The 20,069-nt window shown below is 39.7% G+C and overlaps 1 protein-coding gene across 3 annotated transcripts in view; it reads left to right on the top strand.

The window, feature by feature from the left end:
- LTK (leukocyte receptor tyrosine kinase) overlaps positions 1-20,069 on the top strand; it is a 161,373-nt gene that overhangs the window by 88,213 nt on the left and 53,091 nt on the right. For all 3 annotated transcript variants that reach the window (XM_070757323.1, XM_070757303.1, XM_070757312.1), the window contains exons 8-9: positions 5,560-5,732; positions 15,198-15,292. In XM_070757323.1, coding sequence (XP_070613424.1) covers positions 5,560-5,732; positions 15,198-15,292 — 268 coding nt within the window. The remainder of the gene's footprint in view (positions 1-5,559; positions 5,733-15,197; positions 15,293-20,069) is intronic.

Below are 20,069 nucleotides of genomic sequence, written 5' to 3'. Positions count from 1 at the left end.
GAACCTAAATATAAGTAATAGTCTTCATTTATTTTCTTATTCTTTACATGGCTTAACTTGATTACCAAATACCAAGACTGTTTGTATCTAAGGTGTCCTCATTCCTCACCCTCTCATTACTTAAGGTGATTGTCCACTTCTTGGGTAATAGCAGCACTTATTTATTTATTTATTTATTTATTTATTTATTTATTTATTCATTCATTTGTCCAATACACAAATACATAGGAAGAAAGATAGACATGTGATAATATAAAAGAGGGTGAAAGTGAACTTAGAGGAGAGGATATATGAAAGGAAGAGAATATATAAGATAGGTGAAAGAAAGGAAAGACAATTGGACAGGGGACGAAAGGCACACCAGTGCACTTATGTACACTGTGGGGGCATTTGCCTAGTAATGACCGCTTCCCTTTCTAAACAGGCACTTGGCTCTGCTTAAGTGCAAGAGCATTGCCCCAGGTTGGTTTGCCCTCTGCTGCCAGCTAAGCAGGTGATTCAGCATCCCTGCATTAAAATACGGTTTACGTCTTTGCCTCTGTTGACTCATTTCTTCCAGTGGATGAAAACCTGTATGTGGATGTTTGTCTCCACTTTTCCTTCCTTTCCACTGCTTTTAAAATTAAATTAAAGCCAAACAGATAACGCATGGCTCCTAAGATAGGAAAAAGAGTGGCGTGACACAGCCAGACGAGTTAACCAGTTCCAGACACAGCCATCCTGGCTTATCTCTTTCATTCTTCAGATCCAGAATGTCTCTGCTGAAACATTTGTTCTCAAATGCCTGTTGCCTAGCACCCCAACTCTGCTCTGTGTCCCTCGTTCTAGCCTAAGGCAATAGCAGCTGAGACATGACCATGGAAACGTTTTGGAGGAAACTAACCCAAGCCACAAAATAACAGCCTAATCACAGCTCTCAGAACAGCTGCAACATCCACAAATGATGATGCTCAAAATAACAATGTTTTGTTCTGCAAACCATGAACCAAGATTGTGGGCAAATGCTCTGTCCTACACATCGTCAAAAAGGATCAGAACTCCAAATACAAACTGAATAATCAAATTATCACAGATAACCCACATTCAGTTAAGGACCTTGGAGTACTAATTACAAAAGACCTAAGTGCCAAAGCCCACTGCAACAACATCGCCAAGAAGGCTTCAAGAGTTGTTAATCTAATCCTACGTATCTTCTGCTCTGGAAATCTCACCAGAGCATACAAAACTTTTGCCAGACCCATCCTGGAATACAGCTCATCTGTTTGGAACCCATACTGCATCTCAGACATTAGCACCCTCGAAAATGTCCAGAGATACTTCACCAGAAGAGCCCTGCATTCCTCCTCCTGTAACAGGATACCGTATGAAACTAGACTTACAATCCTGGGCCTAGAAAGCTTAGAACTAAGACGCCTTAAACATGATCTAAGTATTGCCCACAAGATTATATGCTGCAATGTCCTGCCTGTCAATGACTACTTCAGCTTCAACCACAACAACACAAGAGCACATAACAGATTCAAGCTCAATATTAATCACTCCAAACTTGACTGTAAAAAATACAACTTTAGTAACAGAGTTGTTGAAGCGTGGAACTCATTACCGGACTCCGTAGTATCATCCCCTACCCCCCAACATTTTACCCTTAGACTGTCCACAGTTGACCTCTCCAGATTCCTAAGAGGTCAGTAAGGGGCGTGCATAAGTGCACTAGAATGCCTTCCGCCCCCTGTCCTGTTGTCTCTCCTATATCCCATATATCTTCTCTTCTATCCCTATATCTTTCTTCTATTCTCTCAATGATTATTTTATCCTATACTCTCTCTTCTATTCTTTCTCTAATTCTATTTCCTCAAAGGTGTCCTCTATTACCTTCATTGTGTATTATTGTGTATTGGACTAGATAGATAGATAGATAGATAGATAGATAGATAGATAGATAGATAGATAGATAGATAGATAGATAGATAGATAGATAGATAAATAAATAGATAAATAGATAAATAGATAAATACTTAGAACAACCACTTTCAAGTTGAAAAGTTTCAAAGTAGAACAGTTTGCACATCTCTATTTCCAAACTCTTTTCTGTGGCCAACAATTACATCATGAATTTTACAAAATAAATAGTTGCAGGTATTAGAATCCAACAAGCTTTGGTCTACCTTAGTGTTATAATCAAAGATGGAAAGTTGTTCATGCAATTGAAATACAGAAGTGGGATGACTGATTCAACTCTGGTCTGAAAAATAGTTCCCCACCCCCATATCCCGAACACTTTATCCCAGAGTGAACTGACAAAATAGAGACCCCTTTCATTTGAATGAGCAAGGTCTGATTAATAAGCGTAAAAATAAAAGGATATTAGATCAGCTTTAAATTTGTGCATAATACCCTGATTTGTTCTAAAGCTAGTTACCATAGTTTCTCAACTTGGATGAAATGGATAACTATGATAAGAGATGCCTGGGTTTCTATGCTCTTGCTCTGAAGAAAGAAACAAGCAAAGGGAGCGCAAGTACAGACAAAAGGCTTATTCATAGATTAGCGTATTAAGTCTTTGCCTACTTCTGCCTTGTGAAAGTGATACAAAGACTCAGAAGTAGGATCTTTCTTTCATTCCTGTAATTTAACAAAGCTCTTTCCTTATACAAGCCCAGTTATTCAATTCTCTTGCCTTAGATCCAGGTTTAGTAAAGACTTACTAAAAAGCTGGAAGTTTCAGAGAAGGGAAGAAACCCGAATATGCCAAGACCTTCATACCTGTACCTATAAAAATCTACGTAAACAAATATATATATATATACAGTATACAGTGATACCTCGTCTTACGAACTTAATTGGTTCCGGGACGAGGTTTGTAAGGTGAAAAGTTTGTAAGATGAAACAATGTTTCCCATAGGAATCAATGGAAAAGCGATTAATGCGTGCAAGCCCAAAACTCACCGCTTTTGCCAGCTGAAGTGCCCATTTTTGCACTGCTGGGATTCCCCTGAGGCTCCCCTCCATGGGAAACCCCACCTCTGGACTTCCGTGTTTTTGTTATGTTGCAGGGGAATCCCAGCATGCAAAAATGGGTGCTTCGCTGGCAACGGAAGTCTGGAGGTGGGGTTTCCCATGGAGGGGAGCCTCAGGGGAATCCCAGCAGCGCAAAAATTGGCACTTTGCTGGCAATAGAAGTCCAGAGGCGGGGCATCCCAGTGGCGGCAGCTTGGGTTTGTAAGGTGAAAATAGTTTGGAAGAAGAGATAAAAAATCTTAAACCCCGGATTTGTATCTCGAAAAGTTTGTATGACGAGGGGTTTGTAAGATAAGGTATTACTGTATAAGATATATATACACAGTATATAACATATATATACACACAAACATATATCCCGAATACCTACGGGACCACCTTCTGCTGCATGAATCCCAGCGACCGGTTAGGTCCCACAGAGTTGGCCTTCTCCAGGTCCCATCAACTAGACAGTGTCGATTGGCGGGGCTTAGGGGAAGAGTCTACAGAGAGAGGTGGCATACAAATCTAATAAATTGAATTGAATTGAATTGAAGAGCCTTCTCTGTGGTGGGGCCGGCCCTCTGGAATCAGCTCCCCCCAGACTAGAAGGCAAGGCTCACTTTTGCTGCCAGGTTCGGGGCTATAGATCCTTGCCTCCTGGCCAATGAGTTTGTGAGAGAAAGTTGATCAAATGGGAATGATTGTTTTTTAAGGTTTTGGGGATTTTGTTGATATTTTAGATCTTATATTTAATTAATTGGATTTAGGATGTTATACATTATTGTATTATATGTTGTGAGCTGCCCCAAGTCCTCAGAGGGAGGCGGCATAAAAGTCCAATTAATAAATAAATATTTGTCATCCTTGATTTAGAAATTTAATTCATTTGAAACGTATTGCTCTCCTGGATGTTTTGACTATAGAAATACTTAAAAATGGAAAGAATAAAGAAATGTAGTGTAAATAGTAGATAGGTTGCATTAAGACTAGCCATCTGGGAAATCCAGGAAGGAAAGAAATGGCAATCCACTATGCACTGGTAGCTGTTCTGACGTTACTTCAAAACTGAGTCCTTCAGTGTTTCTTGAAAAAGCACCTTTGGGACAACCATGACTTGGATGACTGAGAATCTCCATAAACACTTTGAATGGTGACTAAACAAATAGTGACACCTCGTCTTACAAATGCCTCGTCATACAAACTTTTCGAGATACAAACCCGGGGTTTAAGATTTTTTTGCCTCTTCTTACAAACTATTTTCACCTTACAAACCCAAGCTGCCACCACTGGAATGCCCCACCTCCGGACTTCTGTTGCCAGCAAAGCACCTGTTTTTGTCTAGAGGTGGGGTTTCCCAGCGAGGGGAACCTCAGTGAAATTGCAGCATCGCAAAAACACAGAGGTCTGGAGGTGGGGTTTCGAGGACTTCGGTGTTTTTGCGATGCTGCGATTTCACTGATGCTCCATTCACTGGGAAACCCCACCTTCGGACTTCCGTTGCCAGCGAAGCGCTCGTTTTTGCGATGCTGGGATTTCCCCCCCCCCCTGGAGGTGGGGTTTCCTATGGAGGGGAACCTCAGGGGAATCCCAGCAGTGCAAAAATGGGTGCTTCAGCTGGCAAAAGGGGTGAATTTTGGGCTTGCACGCATTAATCGCTTTTCCATTGATTCCTATGGGAAACATTGTTTCGTCTTACAAACTTTTCACCTTAAGAACCTCGTCCCGGAACCAATTAAATTTGTAAGACAAGGTATCACTGTAGCTGTAAGTTAAGGACTGTGAATACACATAGATTGAAAGGCAGAATTTTTTTCTCTCTTGTTATCCACATAGAATGATAATGATTATTGCATTGATCAGCTCTAATGTTTCATGCATCTGATCTGATGAAACAGATGTTAATCCCTGGGAGTTAAAACCATAATAAAGCGTGTGAACTTTGTTTTCAACTTTTGCCTCAATTTACCCAACAGTGACATGGGTGGCATATAAATTTAACTGATTTATTATATTGTAATTAATTTTACAGTGACACTTTTTCATTAAGTTCTTCTCTGGTACATGATGGTAACAATGTTGCCTTCATTCTGGATAAAAAAATACATGTATTGGCGAATAAATACCTTTTTTTTTCAAGGGCTTTTTATTTTTGCCCACATTAGAGGAAACAGAGCATAAATTGAGATCCCACAGCTTCCTGTACATTCATTGCTTCCTCCATACGCCTGCCGTAATAGATATCCTTTCCGGCTAGTTTGATACTTTTTGTAAGATCAGAAAACTATCCTTTTCAAAACCAGAAAATTTGGTTCCAGTTTTATATGTGGTAAAAATCATCAAGGCAGAGTAGCGTCTGGCTAATGAATGTACAAATACTTGAGTCAAGATTTCCTTTTATATTTCTCATCTTCATGTGATTCATTCCCAGGAAGTTGTGTGATATTATTTTTTTATGAAGCTCATAACAAGACCTCCCTGCATGTAAAACTTTTAAAATCTATGAACCAAGGTTATGGTCCTGAAATACAGCTTTTCTCTGTTTCGCCACTTTATCCGTAGGTCCAATTCTCAGCCTATGTTTTTGGCAATTACAATGGCACCATTTCGTTCATGGTGCAAGAAGATGAAGAGGCAACCAATGGCAGTGTGGTACTACAGATATGGGAAAAATCAGGGAGCTGGAGTGATCATTGGTTTCTCATAACTTTGGAAATGCCCAGCCTTCACAACAGGTAATTATTCACCATTACTATCATTTCGTATCTACAGTATATGGGTTGTGATTTTTAAGGGGGATTCTGAGACAATAGACGGAGGATTCCTAGACAGTGCCTTCCTCCCAAGTCCTCCAAGCAAGCTTACTAGTTTGTCACAAAAGTAGGCTATTGAAGCCTGGGTGTTCTTTGTTTTTTGTTTTTTTTTCTAAAGACTACTAATCTTCCAAAACGTATATGTAAAGTTCTATCCCTTATTCTGCTGAGTGGAGGAGAAAGGAGGAAGGGCTGGGAAGGACAGAGAAATTGCAAGTGGTAAGGGAGGTGAGATTTACAAGGGCCAAGCTGGAAGAGAAAGAGAAGATAGGTTCCGACTTTTAGAGCACCTATTGTATGGTAGCAGAGAGAGGACCAAAAGTAACACAAGTCCACCATCATTTTGCAACCTGCAGAATTTTAGGAGCAAGGGAAAGTTTCCAATTGACAATAGAAGAAAATATTTGCAGCTCAGGGTTGAATTCTGGAGTCCTTGGTGTTCTCTGAGCTTGGTAGTATGATGGTGCATTGATCATGTTACCTAGTTTGGTAATGAAACATCTGCAATAAAACCACCAAGCTCGGAGAACACCAAGGACGCTGCAGAATACAATTTTGTTTGGATTTGGAATAGAAGCACTATTTTGTTTCCTACTCTATGCCTCACCCCCTCTTGAGTTTGTAAAAGAGTGGCTCGCTTCAAAATAAACTCCCGATTTTAGTGATTAACAAAAAGGAAGCAAGAGCATTCTTCCAATAAATATATGGTTTCAAATTATCTTGGGATTTTTTGCTCATTTCCTGTTAGGTTTATTTTATTCATGTAAAGTGCTATTTTAATTTTATTTTATATATAAGATTAAATTTAAATTATTAAAAGTAAACTCTATATTTATTCCTTGCTCATTCTTACCCCTAGTGTAACCTTTAATTTTATTAATGGGGGAGGCACATACATTCATTTTATAAAGTCAAGTTATTGCAAACTTTGAAAATCTACATTGTACCATCAATATGAAATTTTCTAAAGAAACACATTTTGATTTAAGAATTTTACCATGCAAAGTCATAACACAGGATGGAGAAGGAAATTGAATAAGAGTATATATTGGTTTAATACATGTTCTTAAGACTTTATTACAAGGATACTGCCCCAAATTTGAAAGTAATCCTAGACTTGCGTTCCACAATGTGAACAATTTACTTAGTTGTGCTGAGGTTTTAAACTGTAACTAAGCTGGGGTTTGTGGAGTTAATAATAGTGGGGCTATGCCTAATTTTCCCACAGAAAGCATTTGCCTCACAGCTTCTCCGAGCTGCTGAACTTCAAGTCCTAGGAGAAATAGTAACTTACATCCACACACACACCAATAGTCCTCCAAACAAAGCAACCAAAGGTGAAAATTAGTTCTTTTTAGCATTGGAAGAACTTGTCTGCAAAGTATAATGCTGCTGGGGAGAAGGAGTTACTTTCTCTCTTGTCTTTTGTCTGCAATGGAAGTGAGATATCTTTTACGGCAGAACTTCAGTATAGTGATTCTTGTTCATTAGTATTTCAAGTCAGCAGAAGGAAAGACAAACATGGATTGTTTTTAATTGCTTCTGAAAGTTTGGTGAACAAAGAGGATAGTAAGGTGGAAATTTTCTTAGACTTAGTGAGTATTGAAGAGGTGGGGAGAGGGAGGGAGGGTGGAAGGGAGAGAGAGGGAGGGAGGGTGGAAGAGAGAGAGAGGGAGGGAGAGAGGAAGGGAGAGAGAGGGAGGGAGGGTGGAAGAGAGAGAGAGGGAGGGAGAGAGGGAGGGAGAGAGAGAGGGAGAGAGAGGGAGGGAGGGAGGGTGGAAGAGAGAGAGAGGGAGGGAGGGAGAGAGGAAGGGAGAGAGAGGGAGGGAGGGTGGAAGGGAGAGAGAGAGGGGGAGAAAGGGAGAGAGAGAGAGGCATAACCCAAAATGAATGGTTTTAGGATGGGGTTTCAAGCATACTATTCTGAAGAGAATAATAGGTGTTATTGAAAGGATGTGGGGTTGAAGAAGCACTAGCTGACTTTGATCTTTTAAGGCAGTGTTTTTCAACCAGTGTGCCGTGGCACACTAGTGTGCCGCGAGACATGGTCAGGTGTGCCGTGAAGAAGGAAGCTCAGGTTCCGATCTCGCAACTTTTTGCTGAGAGAGTGAGAGTGAGAAAGAGAGAGAGAAAGAAAGAGAGAGAGAAAGAAAGAGAGAGAGAAAGAGAGAGAAAGAAAGCAAGAGAGAGAGAAAGAGAGGGTGAGAGAGAAAGAAGGCAAGAGAGAGAGAGAGAGAAAGCAAGAGAGAGAGAGAGAAAAGGAGAGGAAGGGAGAGAGAGAGAAATGAGCAAAAAGGGGAGGAAAAAAGAGAAATGAGAAAATGATTAAGACAGAGAATGAGAGGAAAGAGAGAGAAACAAAAGAGAGAGAGAAGTGACTCTTGATTTAAAGCATATGATAAAAAGCACCCAAAGAATAAGAGAGAAAAAACCCCAGCCCTCACCTGTTTTTGGAAATGGTTCAAGAGTGTGTATACACACACACACACACACACACACACACAAGGGTGGGGAGGAGACAGGGATGGAAAAAGAGAGGAGAGTGTCTTAGGGTGTCATTTTGTGTCATTTTGGTTGGTGGTGTGCCCCAGGATTTTGTAAATGTAAAAAATGTGCCGCGGCTCAAAAAAGGTTGAAAATCACTGTTTTAAGGAATACTAGGATATGAAGTGCAAGACAAAACTGGGAAGGAAACCAAAGTGAAATTTGTAATTGTCAACCAATTGTTATGGATTGCCCATTAAGTAAGATAAACCTTTCAAACTGAATTTGGCTCTTGGGGATTTCAACGGACACATAGTTGTAAGTTTTATAGGTAGCAACATAGACGGACCTTGTCATCGCTTTTATTAAATAAGCTACAAGTCTTATAAAAGTCCTCCTAAAATAAAAAAAGAACCTTTTTAAAGCTCCTGGAATTCTTCTCTATTCCAGTCCAAGCTCTGAACATTTGAAGAAGTCCCGAATTCTGCTTATAGTTGCTGATGAATCTGTATCTGTACAAATATATACACACCAAACATTGGTGTGTTTTCTGTGATTGTTGCAATCAACTGTTCTTTATGCTTATTCAGCTCCTTTGAAAAGAGTTTATATTACACTACTGCAACTAATTGGAGGTCATGGGTTGCGTGTGAGAGAGAAAGAATGCCATGACACTATGTAGCCAACAAAGTGCGACGCCACAGTGACACTTGTAATACTTATTGTCCTATTCTAAAATTGATATAAGTAGTGAAGCAAAGTGTTGCCATAGCAACAAGGCCTACTTCCTGCTGCTGTGCTGATTGGATATATAAAGTTGCTAGAAGCAAAGTGTTGTCATTTTTACTTGTTCCATGAGAAAGAAAAGGGTAGCACATCTTTTGCAAAGGATGTTATCTCCCACTGTTCACTATATTTATCTCCTTTTTGGAGCCTATGCTACAAAGATGCATAACTTTTTCACGTTCAAAGGCCTCACTTCATCTTCCAGGCAAGGGAAATGATGAACTAGATGTCTTCAAAAGACCACAGACACAGGAATGACAACTGACAGCCTGGCAAAAAGCTCAGACCAGTGGAACCTCTCCAGATAGGGAGAAGATGAGAGATTACCCACTCTAGATAGTTATCCCATACAAGGTAGCCACACTATAAGGGGTATCCTGTGGGTCTAGCCCAGTAATGATGAACCTTTTTACCCGTGGGTGCCGAAAGTGCATGCGAACTAACTCTCATGCAAGTGCAAGTGCCCACACCCATAATTCAATGCCTGGGGAGGGCAAAAACAGTCTCTCCCGCCTCTGCAAAGGGCCTCTGGAGGCCGGAAATGGCCCGTTTCCTGACTTCCAATGGGCCTGGATGGCCTGTTTTTTGCCCTCCCCAGGCTCCAGAGGCTCTCCAGAAATCTAAAATGCCTTCCCATAGCCTGTGTATGAGACAAAAATCAGCTGGCTGGCATGCACATGCTCACTGGAACTGAGCTGGGGCAATGGCTCGCATGCCGAGAGATATGGCTCCATATGCTACCAATGGCATGTACGCCATAGGTTCGCCATCACTGGTCTAGGCACTGAGAATGAGGAAGCAATCATGCTTTCAACCATGGCAGGTCTGTTATGTCCTGAGAAGCTGGGAGATTTTCACTCCAGTCCAACCAGGAACTCAAGCAGGTAAAATCTGATTGGCTCCTGATTTAAAAGGCTCCCTATTTAAACCCCTGCCTGGAACAGGGCTTCGCTGATGTTTGCTTGCCATAACCAATAAAGAGCTGAAGTCACAAAACTGTCTCCTGCTTCTTTAGTAGAGAAACCTAATAAGACCCTTTAAGGTCATCTCATTTTCTGATTATCCTTGGATTTAAAAGCTAAAAGTGATATTTCAAACCAATTTGAAAAGCTATCTGATGAATAAAATGTCATACCCAATCAAAATAAAAGCTAACTAGCTGTCTAAAGAATGTAAAGTGCTTAAAATAAGTGGCTAAATAAGCTAAATAAGAATTTAAGAAAGTTTAAAATAAATTAAGGGACTGGATAAATTTGGAATATTGGAACATTTGTTAGGAACTTTTTTTTAAAAAAAGTGTAAACCAGCCAGCACTTCCATGGGAACATAAATTGCTTGAACTATCAGAAAAGAGATCATTGACTGAAAATAAAAAAACACGGCAACCCCCCACCCCACCCCCAGATTTCAAAAATATACAGATGGACCACCTAATGCCACAAAATTTCTGGCAAGAAAAATGACAAGCAAAGATATGACACTGGAGACATTTCAAAGGATTTTTGAAGAATTGGTAAATAAAATGATCACTAATTTGACAGCAATAATTTATGAATCTATAAATGATTTTGTTTTTTTTAAAAAAAGGAATAATTGAACAATGTGACATATAACTAATTGCCAGAAGAGAACCATCTGGTGTACAAGCAAGACTTGTATTCTTGTAAAGAAAGAATACACGGTCATATGAACATGTTGCCAATCAACATTGAATGGTGGGAAAAGCCAAGGAAGACTGTGTGCTTCATGGACTACACAAAAGCCTTCAACTATGTTGATCATGACAAACTATGGAACTGACTGAAATAATTGGGAATATCTCCACATCACATCCAACTCATCCAGTTACTGTATTATCATCATCAGGCAGCTACTGTTAAGAACAGAATCTGTATGGAGACACAAAATGGTTCAGAATTGGAAAAAGCACTCAGCAAGATTGCATCCTGTCACCTACACTATTCAACATGCACACAGAAATAATTATGAGAAATGCACATATGGAGGAGTCAACCACTGGGGTTAAAATCAGTAGTAGGAATATCAACAGCCTCCTATATGCAGGTTATATAATATTGCTCGCGCAAAGCAAGGAGGACCTAGAGTGGCTAATCCTGAGAGTCAAAGATGAAAGTGAAAAATTTGGATTGCACTTTTAACACCAAGAAAACAAAGTTAATGTCAATTGCAGGAAAGACACAGGTCAGAATGCAGATCAACAATGCGACCATAGAAACAGTAAGGGAATTCATATTCCTGGGCTCTAAAATCAACCAAAGTTATGACTGCAGCCCTCAAATCAGAATACAGTGGTATCTCTACCTAAGAATGCCTCTACTTACAAACTTTTCTAGATAAGAACTGGGTGTTCAAGATTTTTTTGCCTTTTCTCAAGAACCATTTTCTACTTACAAATCCGAGCCTCTAAAACTGTAACTGGAAAAGGCAGGGAGAAGCCTCTGTGGGGCCTCTCTAGGAATCTCCTGGGAGGAAACAGGGCTGGAAAAGGTGGGGAGAAGCCTCTGTGGGGCCTCTCTAGGAATCTCCTGGGAGGAAACAGGGCCTCCACACTCCCTGTGGTTTCCCCAATCACACGCATTATTGGCTTTTACATTGATTCCTATGGGGAAAATTGCTTCTACTTACAAACTTTTCTACTTAAGAACCTGGTCACAGAATGAATTAAGTTTGTAAGTAGAGGTACCACTGTATATGAACTGCAATGTGTCTGGCATGAATAACATGTGGAAAATCACAACCAAATGCAGATTAATTAATGCAATATTTTTTTCCAATTGCTAAGTATGGCTAAGAAACTTGGACCCAGAAAAAGGCAGATAGAGAAGGGTGGATGCCTTTGAACTGTGGTACACAACCCATGACTGCAAAAATAATGAACAAAATAAAGAACAAAGAAGTCCTAGATTGAATCTCAACAAAAATATCACTTGAAGCCAAGGATGTTGTACATTGTTCATGTCATGAGAGCAGACTCACTCAAAAAGTCAATCATGCTGGGAGTGATCATCAGAAAAAGGAGAAATGGCTGTCCTAGTACCTGCTAGCAGGACATTATAAAGAATGACACTGGGATGACCATGGCAGGTCTGAAGAAGGCAGTGCATGACAGAGGGGTTTGAAAAGTGCTGAACCATTGAATGGCTGAGGATCGGACACAACTGAATGACAATGACAATGATGATAGATAATAATGTGGAAGAGTTTATGGATAGACAAGATAAAGAGAAGATACAAATTCTAACTGATGGAGAAATATTTGAAAATAAAGAAATTATAAGATAGAGATGACAGAGTAGAAATATGAGTGGCAAATGAAAAGATGCAAAAGGGCTTGAACAAGAATTTATTTTGGATTTACAAAAGATGTTTTCTAAAACTTTTAAAAAATGTTTGAGATGCAAGAAATAAAGTCTGAATGGGGATTCAACAGCAACTTTATGAATTAAAGATTAAGATTGTTAGAAGTTCCTTCCACCCCTCCCCCCTCAAAAAGGAAAATGAAGTCGACTTGTTTGACCAGGAATAAAATAAAAAACATTTTTGTAGAATTCTGGAAACCTTTTTAAAAAAAATATATTTTATTGATTTTCAAAAGAAAGACACACATAACAAACACCACATGTAACATTTAGTGGAGCTACAGTCGCTCTGCTCAAAATAGAAGTCATCATTGCAATAAGAAAAAAAAAGAATATTAAAATCATTTTGTTATACTACATCATCTATATGGTATGCATAACTGTCAATTTTGATATAATGAATATAGACATAAGTAAAAATTTATAAACATCCATGTAAAAATTTTCAAGAGAGAATAGAGGGGGGGAAAAGAAAGAAAAGAATTTGATATTTATGTTTTGTATAATATATATTGTAAATACTGTAGTCACTAACTATTACGGTTTATCTATTAATTTCAGATATTCAAAATAATACTTTTATTTCTTTTTCTTTATTTCCCTTCTGCCAGACATCATAAAATTCTGATTCTTCTTGATTGTTTAACCTTCTCATCATCATATCTAGCTCAGCACAATCTAAAATTTTCTTAAGAATATCTATTTCTTTTGGAATCTCAGTGTCTTTCCGTTTTTGCGCAAAGGCTATCCTGGCTGCTACCAGTATGTGAACCATTAAGTAATATAAGTCTGTTTTGTATTTATTCTTGGATATACCCAATAAAAAAACCTCTGGCGTTTTCTTAATTTCCTGCTGTGTTATTTCTCTCATCCATTTTTCTATTAAATTCCACTATTCTTTTGCTTTTGGGCAGGTCCACCAGGTGTGTAATAAGTACCAATTTCTGTTTTACACTTCCAACAATTGGGTGAATTAGTTTGAAACATTTTTGAGATTCTGTTTGGTGGTAAGAATTCTGGAAACCTTTTATGGGATTTCTTCTAACACTGGACAGAAATGAGAACGAGTTTTGGATGTGTAAATCAATAAGGAAGACCTTGTTATGAAAGGTGAACCCCATATGAAATTTCACAGGAGGTTGGAAATTATTAATTTATCTGTTCTTGTTATGAGGAAAATTGAGAAGTGCTTCTTTAAATATTCTTTTTTACCCATCTCTTTTCTTTTTTTCTTGTCTTCCTTGTATCTTGTATTGCTTTTCTTTCCCTTCTTTTCTTCTCGTATCACTTTGTATTATCTTTTTTTAAAAGGCCCACTTGGCCTTTAAAAGAGATATACTGGGAATTATGCTGTAAAATATTGTTGACCAATCGAAGATTTTTAAAAAGGTAATCTGATCATATTTAGAATATAATATTTACTTTCTAATCATTTATATCATTTCTCATTTATGCTTCTTTAAGCATTACACTTTGGAAACCATAATCTCACTGAAGCTGCATGCAGTTACACTATTGGTGTTTAAATTGTGCACTTTAGCTCTCCCGCATTGTAGCAGCAAGACTGAGCCCATAATATAGAGGAGTAGAGATTTCAAAAAGAAATCTCATAGAAGGTTACTCAAAAACAAAAAGGGATTGGATAGAACATATAAAAATGAATACATTTTTTTCACAGATCACAAGATAGACTTAAACGGGGCTTTGTAAAATGACTGATGTCCCAATTTAGATTTAAGAGTTTCAAAAAGAAGAATTTTCAAAGCAAATAATTGTATTCATGCACAGATAAAAGAGCTTAACATTAACTGAGTTAGCAGTACTCAAGCAAAGCAAATTAAAGGATTTTAACCCAGTCCTTAATTACGAACTTCTCTATTCGCATACAAAATAAACTCAAGAAACAGATGCTTCTTCTATTCCAATAATAATCTATAAATAGGGGCTGGAGGAGAATAACCTCATCTCTTGTCTTTCTGTCCTAGTGTTAACTTTCTTATTTCTCTCTATTCCTCAAGATATGTACTACAATCATCCTATCTAGGAAGGATTTGACCCCATGTGTGACATAGTCCAGATCACTTCTGAATCTATGTTAATTGAAACTCATAAGTCACAAAATTGTTATTTAACTTGGACAGCTGGGATACCAGGCTTGGAGGCCTATCTTTCATAACACCAATTGACTAAAAGGAAAGCTGCTTTTTAAATGGAAAACGTGGCTTTATAGCCATAGCCGCTAAGTATGTCCCCTTGAATGGGCAGAAGCTTGTTTAATAGTTAAGGGGATATACCAACTGGGAATTCTAAAATATGTAATCCACACAGATTACCATCATCTTCCATAATAATTGTTTTTATTATTAATGATATTTGTAAAATTTATTGGCTGCCCATTTTACCACAAGGTAACTGGAAGGCTTAAAATCTTAAAATACATTTTAACATTTTAGTCCTCAAAATGCCACACAACTCTTAATTGGTTCTGTTCTATTAGGCAATTTTGTCAGGTTTATTTACAAAACTCGATATATTTGTTTTCATTAACTATAAAATGCACTAAAGTAAAGAGAACCCTTTTTTTCTTCACACAGTATCGCTGATTTACAGCTCCCGTTTTAATTATCGTCCTTTTTGAAATTGTTCATTTTCATGTTTATTCATTGACTTCTATTCTGTAAGGTTTTTTTTAATATCTCTTATTTTGCTCTCCCAATATATTTTGTTTTTAAAAAAGCTTTCATCTGGAGCTCCTCGCTAGTTGGGGTTGGAATTCACAAGCTGATATTGCTGTGGACAACATAACTTTTGGTCTGGATTGCTTCTCTAATGGTGAGTTATTTCTAATTAAGGAAGTGCTATGTTCTGAGTGTATAAAAGCAAGCAATTATTCCTTCTACGCACAACATTTTCCCCATAAGCCTTTTCTAAATATAACGTATGTGAAATATCTTTGGAGATAATTGCCACAATAAAGCAAATTAAATAGCAACCCAGTTTTTTCCCCTTGAACTCAGTAGGCCTCTTCTGTGATAATATTTTAATTAGCCAAATAATGTATAATCATAGTCCATAGTTAGTGCATACCAACATTATGCCACTGAAATATGGCAGCAATCTATTGAATGCAGTGGTGGGATTTAAATAATTTAACAACCGGATCTCTGCCCTAATGGGCGGCTGGGTGGGCATGGCCATGGTAAGCTAAGGATATAACAGGCAGTACTCAGTCTCCTGCACCCCCCCTGGGAGCAAAAACAGGGCACAGGGGGATGCGCTGTCCCTCTGTGCCTCTCTGCAGCCTCTTGGGAGTGAAAATGGACTCCAGGAGGCCATGCCACCCCCTGTTTGGGGCCTAGTAGACCTCCCTGCAGCCTCCTGGGAGTGAAAACAAGTGTAGGGGGAACACACTACACACACCACACTCTGTTTTGGGCCTAGTAATTTTCCCTGAAGCCTCCTGGGAAAAAAATGGGTTGCATGGGGGGGTGAGGGGTGAACTGCTCCCCCGTGCCCCATTTGAACCTAGGATAAGCTGACTAGACATCCCGCTTTTGGCAGGACAGTCCCAATTTTTAATAATTTGTCCCGCATCCCATAGGGTTTTTAAAAAGTCCCAATTTTCCTTCCTCTGGACTACCCAGAGCGAATAAAGTGTTTCCTTTCTCGGGGCGCTGGGATGAGGAAGCTTCTCCTGGCACCCAGAGAAAGGAAATGTTTTATTCGCTCTGGATGGCTCAGAACGAATAAAGCGTTTCCTTTCTCTGGGCGCTGCGAGAAGCTTCCTCCTCCCGGCGCCCAGAGAAAGGAAACACTTTATTCTCTCTGGACAGTCCAGAGCAAATAAAGTCCAGGCTACAAATTACTTTGTGCATGCCCAACAGAGAGAGAGAGAGATCGGAGGGTTGGAGAAGAGACCGAGTGCGCACCTTCACTCCTCATGAAGCTAAACTTTAAGCCAAGGAAGTACTGTAGAGGTTCAGTCTTCAATTCTTCCTAACCCTCTTTCTGTGCACGAAGTAACTCATTACCAGCTGCTACATCTCCTTTGATAGAGTAGCTTTGATAATTCATAATCATGTTTGATTGGGTTCTCCTCTCCCCCTCCTTTTTTTCACACTGAAAGAAAAAGAAGATTGGAATATAAGCAGGCTGCTGGGTTTTAAATTTTTTTATAAGTTACATTATAAATGTAGAAAAAAGAAGTTAGAAAATTAAGGAAAAGAAGTGGAGAGAGAGGGAGGGAGATAGAGAGAAGCTATGATCTCCAAGTATTTTACAAAATATAGAAAAAAATACAAGTTCAACATTTTATTTTACATTTCATAACATTTCAATTCATCCTCTGTGGGGATTAGTGTGCTTTTCCATCTTGTGTGCATATAAGATTCTCAATATATACAATAACAAAGTTACAAATTTTATTTCAAGTTCTTTGTCCATCAAACCTAAATGGAAAACTTCTGGTTGCAATTTTATATTTATTTTAAGAATCCTCTGAATTAAAGTATAAATCTGGTCCCAGTATTTGTTTGTCACAAATCTGTCAGAATTGATAAAAACCATTAGCATTAGCATTTAGATTTATATACTGCTTCACAGTACTTTACAGCCCTCTCTAAGCAGTTTACAGAGAATAAGCAAATTGTCCCCAACAATCTGAGTCCTTATTTACCAACCTTGGAAGGATGGAAGGCTGAATGAACCTTGAGTCTATTGAGATTCGATCTGCCAAACTGTTGGCAGCTGGTGGTCAGCAGAAGTAGCTTGCAGTACTGCACTCTAACCACTCTTGGTAGTTGCATTTCCAATATACATTTGAAATCCTATATACACTTTTGACAATTTCTCAGCTGTTAAATACCAAAAATATATCATCTTATTTTTTAAAAAAATATATTTCAAATTATTATTGAGTGAAATTTCAGTTCATAGTCCATCTGTTTTTTTTCCATTGCTCAATTATTATCACCAAAATTCTTTACCCATTGGATCCTACAATGTTTAGCATATTCATTTTCCAGATTCAGTGTCAACAACAGTTTATAAATCTTAGCAATAACATGTCCATCATTAGCACACAAGCACAATTTTAAACTCGATTTTTGTCTACTCAAAAACATGGCTTTTCTTATCTAGTTAAATCTTTCTTTTAATTCTAAATAGTGAACTAATATCAAGTATGGGAGTTATTATTATTATTATTAATTAATTAGATTTGTATGCTGCCCCTCTCTGGAGACTCGGAATGGCTCACAACAGCAAAACAGTACAAATCCAATAATTAAAACAATTTAAACCCCTTAATATAAAAAGCAATCAGAGTTTCTTGGTGCTCTCTAAGCTTGGTTGTTTTCTTCCAGAGGTTTCGTTACCCAAACCAGGTAACATAATCAGTGAACAGTGATGATGTTACATAGTTTGGGTTATGAAATATTTGCAAGAAGACAAGCAAGCTCAGAGAGACCAAGGATCCCTCATTTCAACTCTGAGCTACAAACCTTTTCCTTATTAATGTCAAATATTCCCTTCCAACTCCAATCCTTCTTTCAACTTCAAATAGAGTTCTTTTTGAATAGGACATCATATCTCACTATAGATCCACCCGACTGGCATACATCAGATTACAAAAGGCTGTTGTACAACTAAGACAGCATGTTTATTTTAAAAAATACCAGAATATGTCAATAGGAAGATATTTTTAAAAACATTCAGATATTCTTGATGCTCCCTGAATTTCTATAAGCTGTATTGTTTTCCTTCAGAGAAGAAGGCCATTTGTTCATCTCTTCTAATTCAATTACATTTTGGAGAAACCCAGAAGCTTTCTATAATAAAATTACATCCTTTCTTTGCCTAGAGAGACTTTGGAGATTCCTGACAGTTCTAATTAACTAATCAGGCAAAGAGTCTTAACTCTGAAGATTTGCAGGAGGGAAGTGGGAGGAAGAGGAAGGAAGGAAACGGGACCGGAAGAAAGCTTAATTTTCTTTTTGCTAAGATGGGGATATTCATTTCCTAATCCGTTCCAGATATTTAATTCATCTCCTTTCATTACAGAAAATGTTTTGTGGTTTGTATGAATCAGAAGGAGTGGCTGAGGAGTTGAATGATATTTTGCTGCTATGGCTTGTAGTTTTGATTAGCTGGGTCTCTTTTTCCTTGATAATGAATGCTTTTTCTATGGCTTAGCATAGTTCCCTCATTAACATTCTGGGCCCAGAATCAGTTGATTAGAAAATGCACTGATTGCTACTTCCCACTTTAACTTATAATACAGTGATCCCTCAAGTATCGCGAGGGTTACGTTCCAAGACCCCTCGCGATACTCGATTTTTCGCAATGTAGTGGTGCGGAAGTAAAAACACCATCTGCGCATGCGCGCCCCTTTTTCCATGGCCGCGCATGCGCAGATGGTGTTTTTACTTCTGCACCTGGGAAGACCCAGGGAAGGAACCCAGTTCCTTCCGTCGCCCAGCAGCTGAGGAGCCGCCTGCCTGCCCGCCTGCCCGCCGCTTTTCCACCCGCCGCTTGTCCGCCGCTTGTCCGCCGGCTGCTTGTCCGGCCGCCGCTTTTCCGCCCGCCGCTTGTCCACTGCTTGTCCGGCCGCCGCTTGTCCGGCCGCCGCTTTTCCGCCCGCCGCTTGTCCGCCGCTTGTCCGCCCACCGCTTGTCCGCCACTTGTCCGCCCGCCGCTTGTCTGCCGCTTTTCCGCCCACCGCTTTTCCGCCCGCCGCTTGTCCGCCGCTTGTCCACCCGCCACTTTTCCGGCTGCCGCTTTTCCGGCCGCCGCTTTTCCGCCGCTTTTCTGGCCGCCGCTTGTCCAGCCGCCACTTGTCCGGCGCTTTTCCGGCCGCCGCTTGTCCGGCCGCTCCTTGTCCGCCGCTCGGTGCACAATCGGGGTTTCCCCTTTGCGTGGGCGGCGTGGAATTTTGGGAGTTGAAGACCCAGGGAAGGTTCCTTCGGCCGCCCAGCAGCTGATCTGCTCGGCAGCGCAGTAGCAGTGAGGAGCCGAAGATGGGGTTTCCCCATTGCCCACGCAAAGGGGGAACCCCATCTTTGGCTCCTCGCTGCTACTGCGCTGCCGAGCAGATCAGCTGCTGGGCGGCCAAAGGAACCTTCCCTGGGTGCCGCCCGCCACTCGAGAGCAAGAGGGGGAGAGATAGAGAAAGAGAGAGAAGGAAAGAAAGAGATGAGAGAGGGAGGAAGAGAGTGTGAGAGAGGAAGAAGCAAGATAGAGAAAGAGAGAGAGAAAGAAAGATGAGAAAGGAAGGGAGTGACGTCATCGGGTGGAAAAATTGCGATATAGCGTTTCGCAAAGATCGAGATCGCGAAACTCGAGGGATCACTGTACTTCTATATTACTAACTTTTATAAGCTTTGCTGCTGAAAATCTTGTCTGTAGGAGTTGTGCATGAGTGGTAAGCAGCTGATACAATTAGACCAGGGATGAAATGCTTCTGGTTCACTCGTGCCTTTTGATTGTCAGAGAACCAATCGCGAAGGAAATGCGAGGCTCTACCCACCTACCCGGATGTCACCATTTGGGTTCTTTTACCCTCTGTGCCTGCATAGAACACTTTGCATATATGCAGAGGGTAAAAGAACCT

This window comes from Erythrolamprus reginae, chromosome 1 (genome assembly GCF_031021105.1).
Source record: "Erythrolamprus reginae isolate rEryReg1 chromosome 1, rEryReg1.hap1, whole genome shotgun sequence".
Classification (NCBI taxonomy): domain Eukaryota; kingdom Metazoa; phylum Chordata; class Lepidosauria; order Squamata; family Dipsadidae; genus Erythrolamprus; species Erythrolamprus reginae.
The sequence above is the reverse complement of the archived record's forward strand: the minus strand, read 5'-3'. Positions and strand labels throughout refer to the sequence as shown.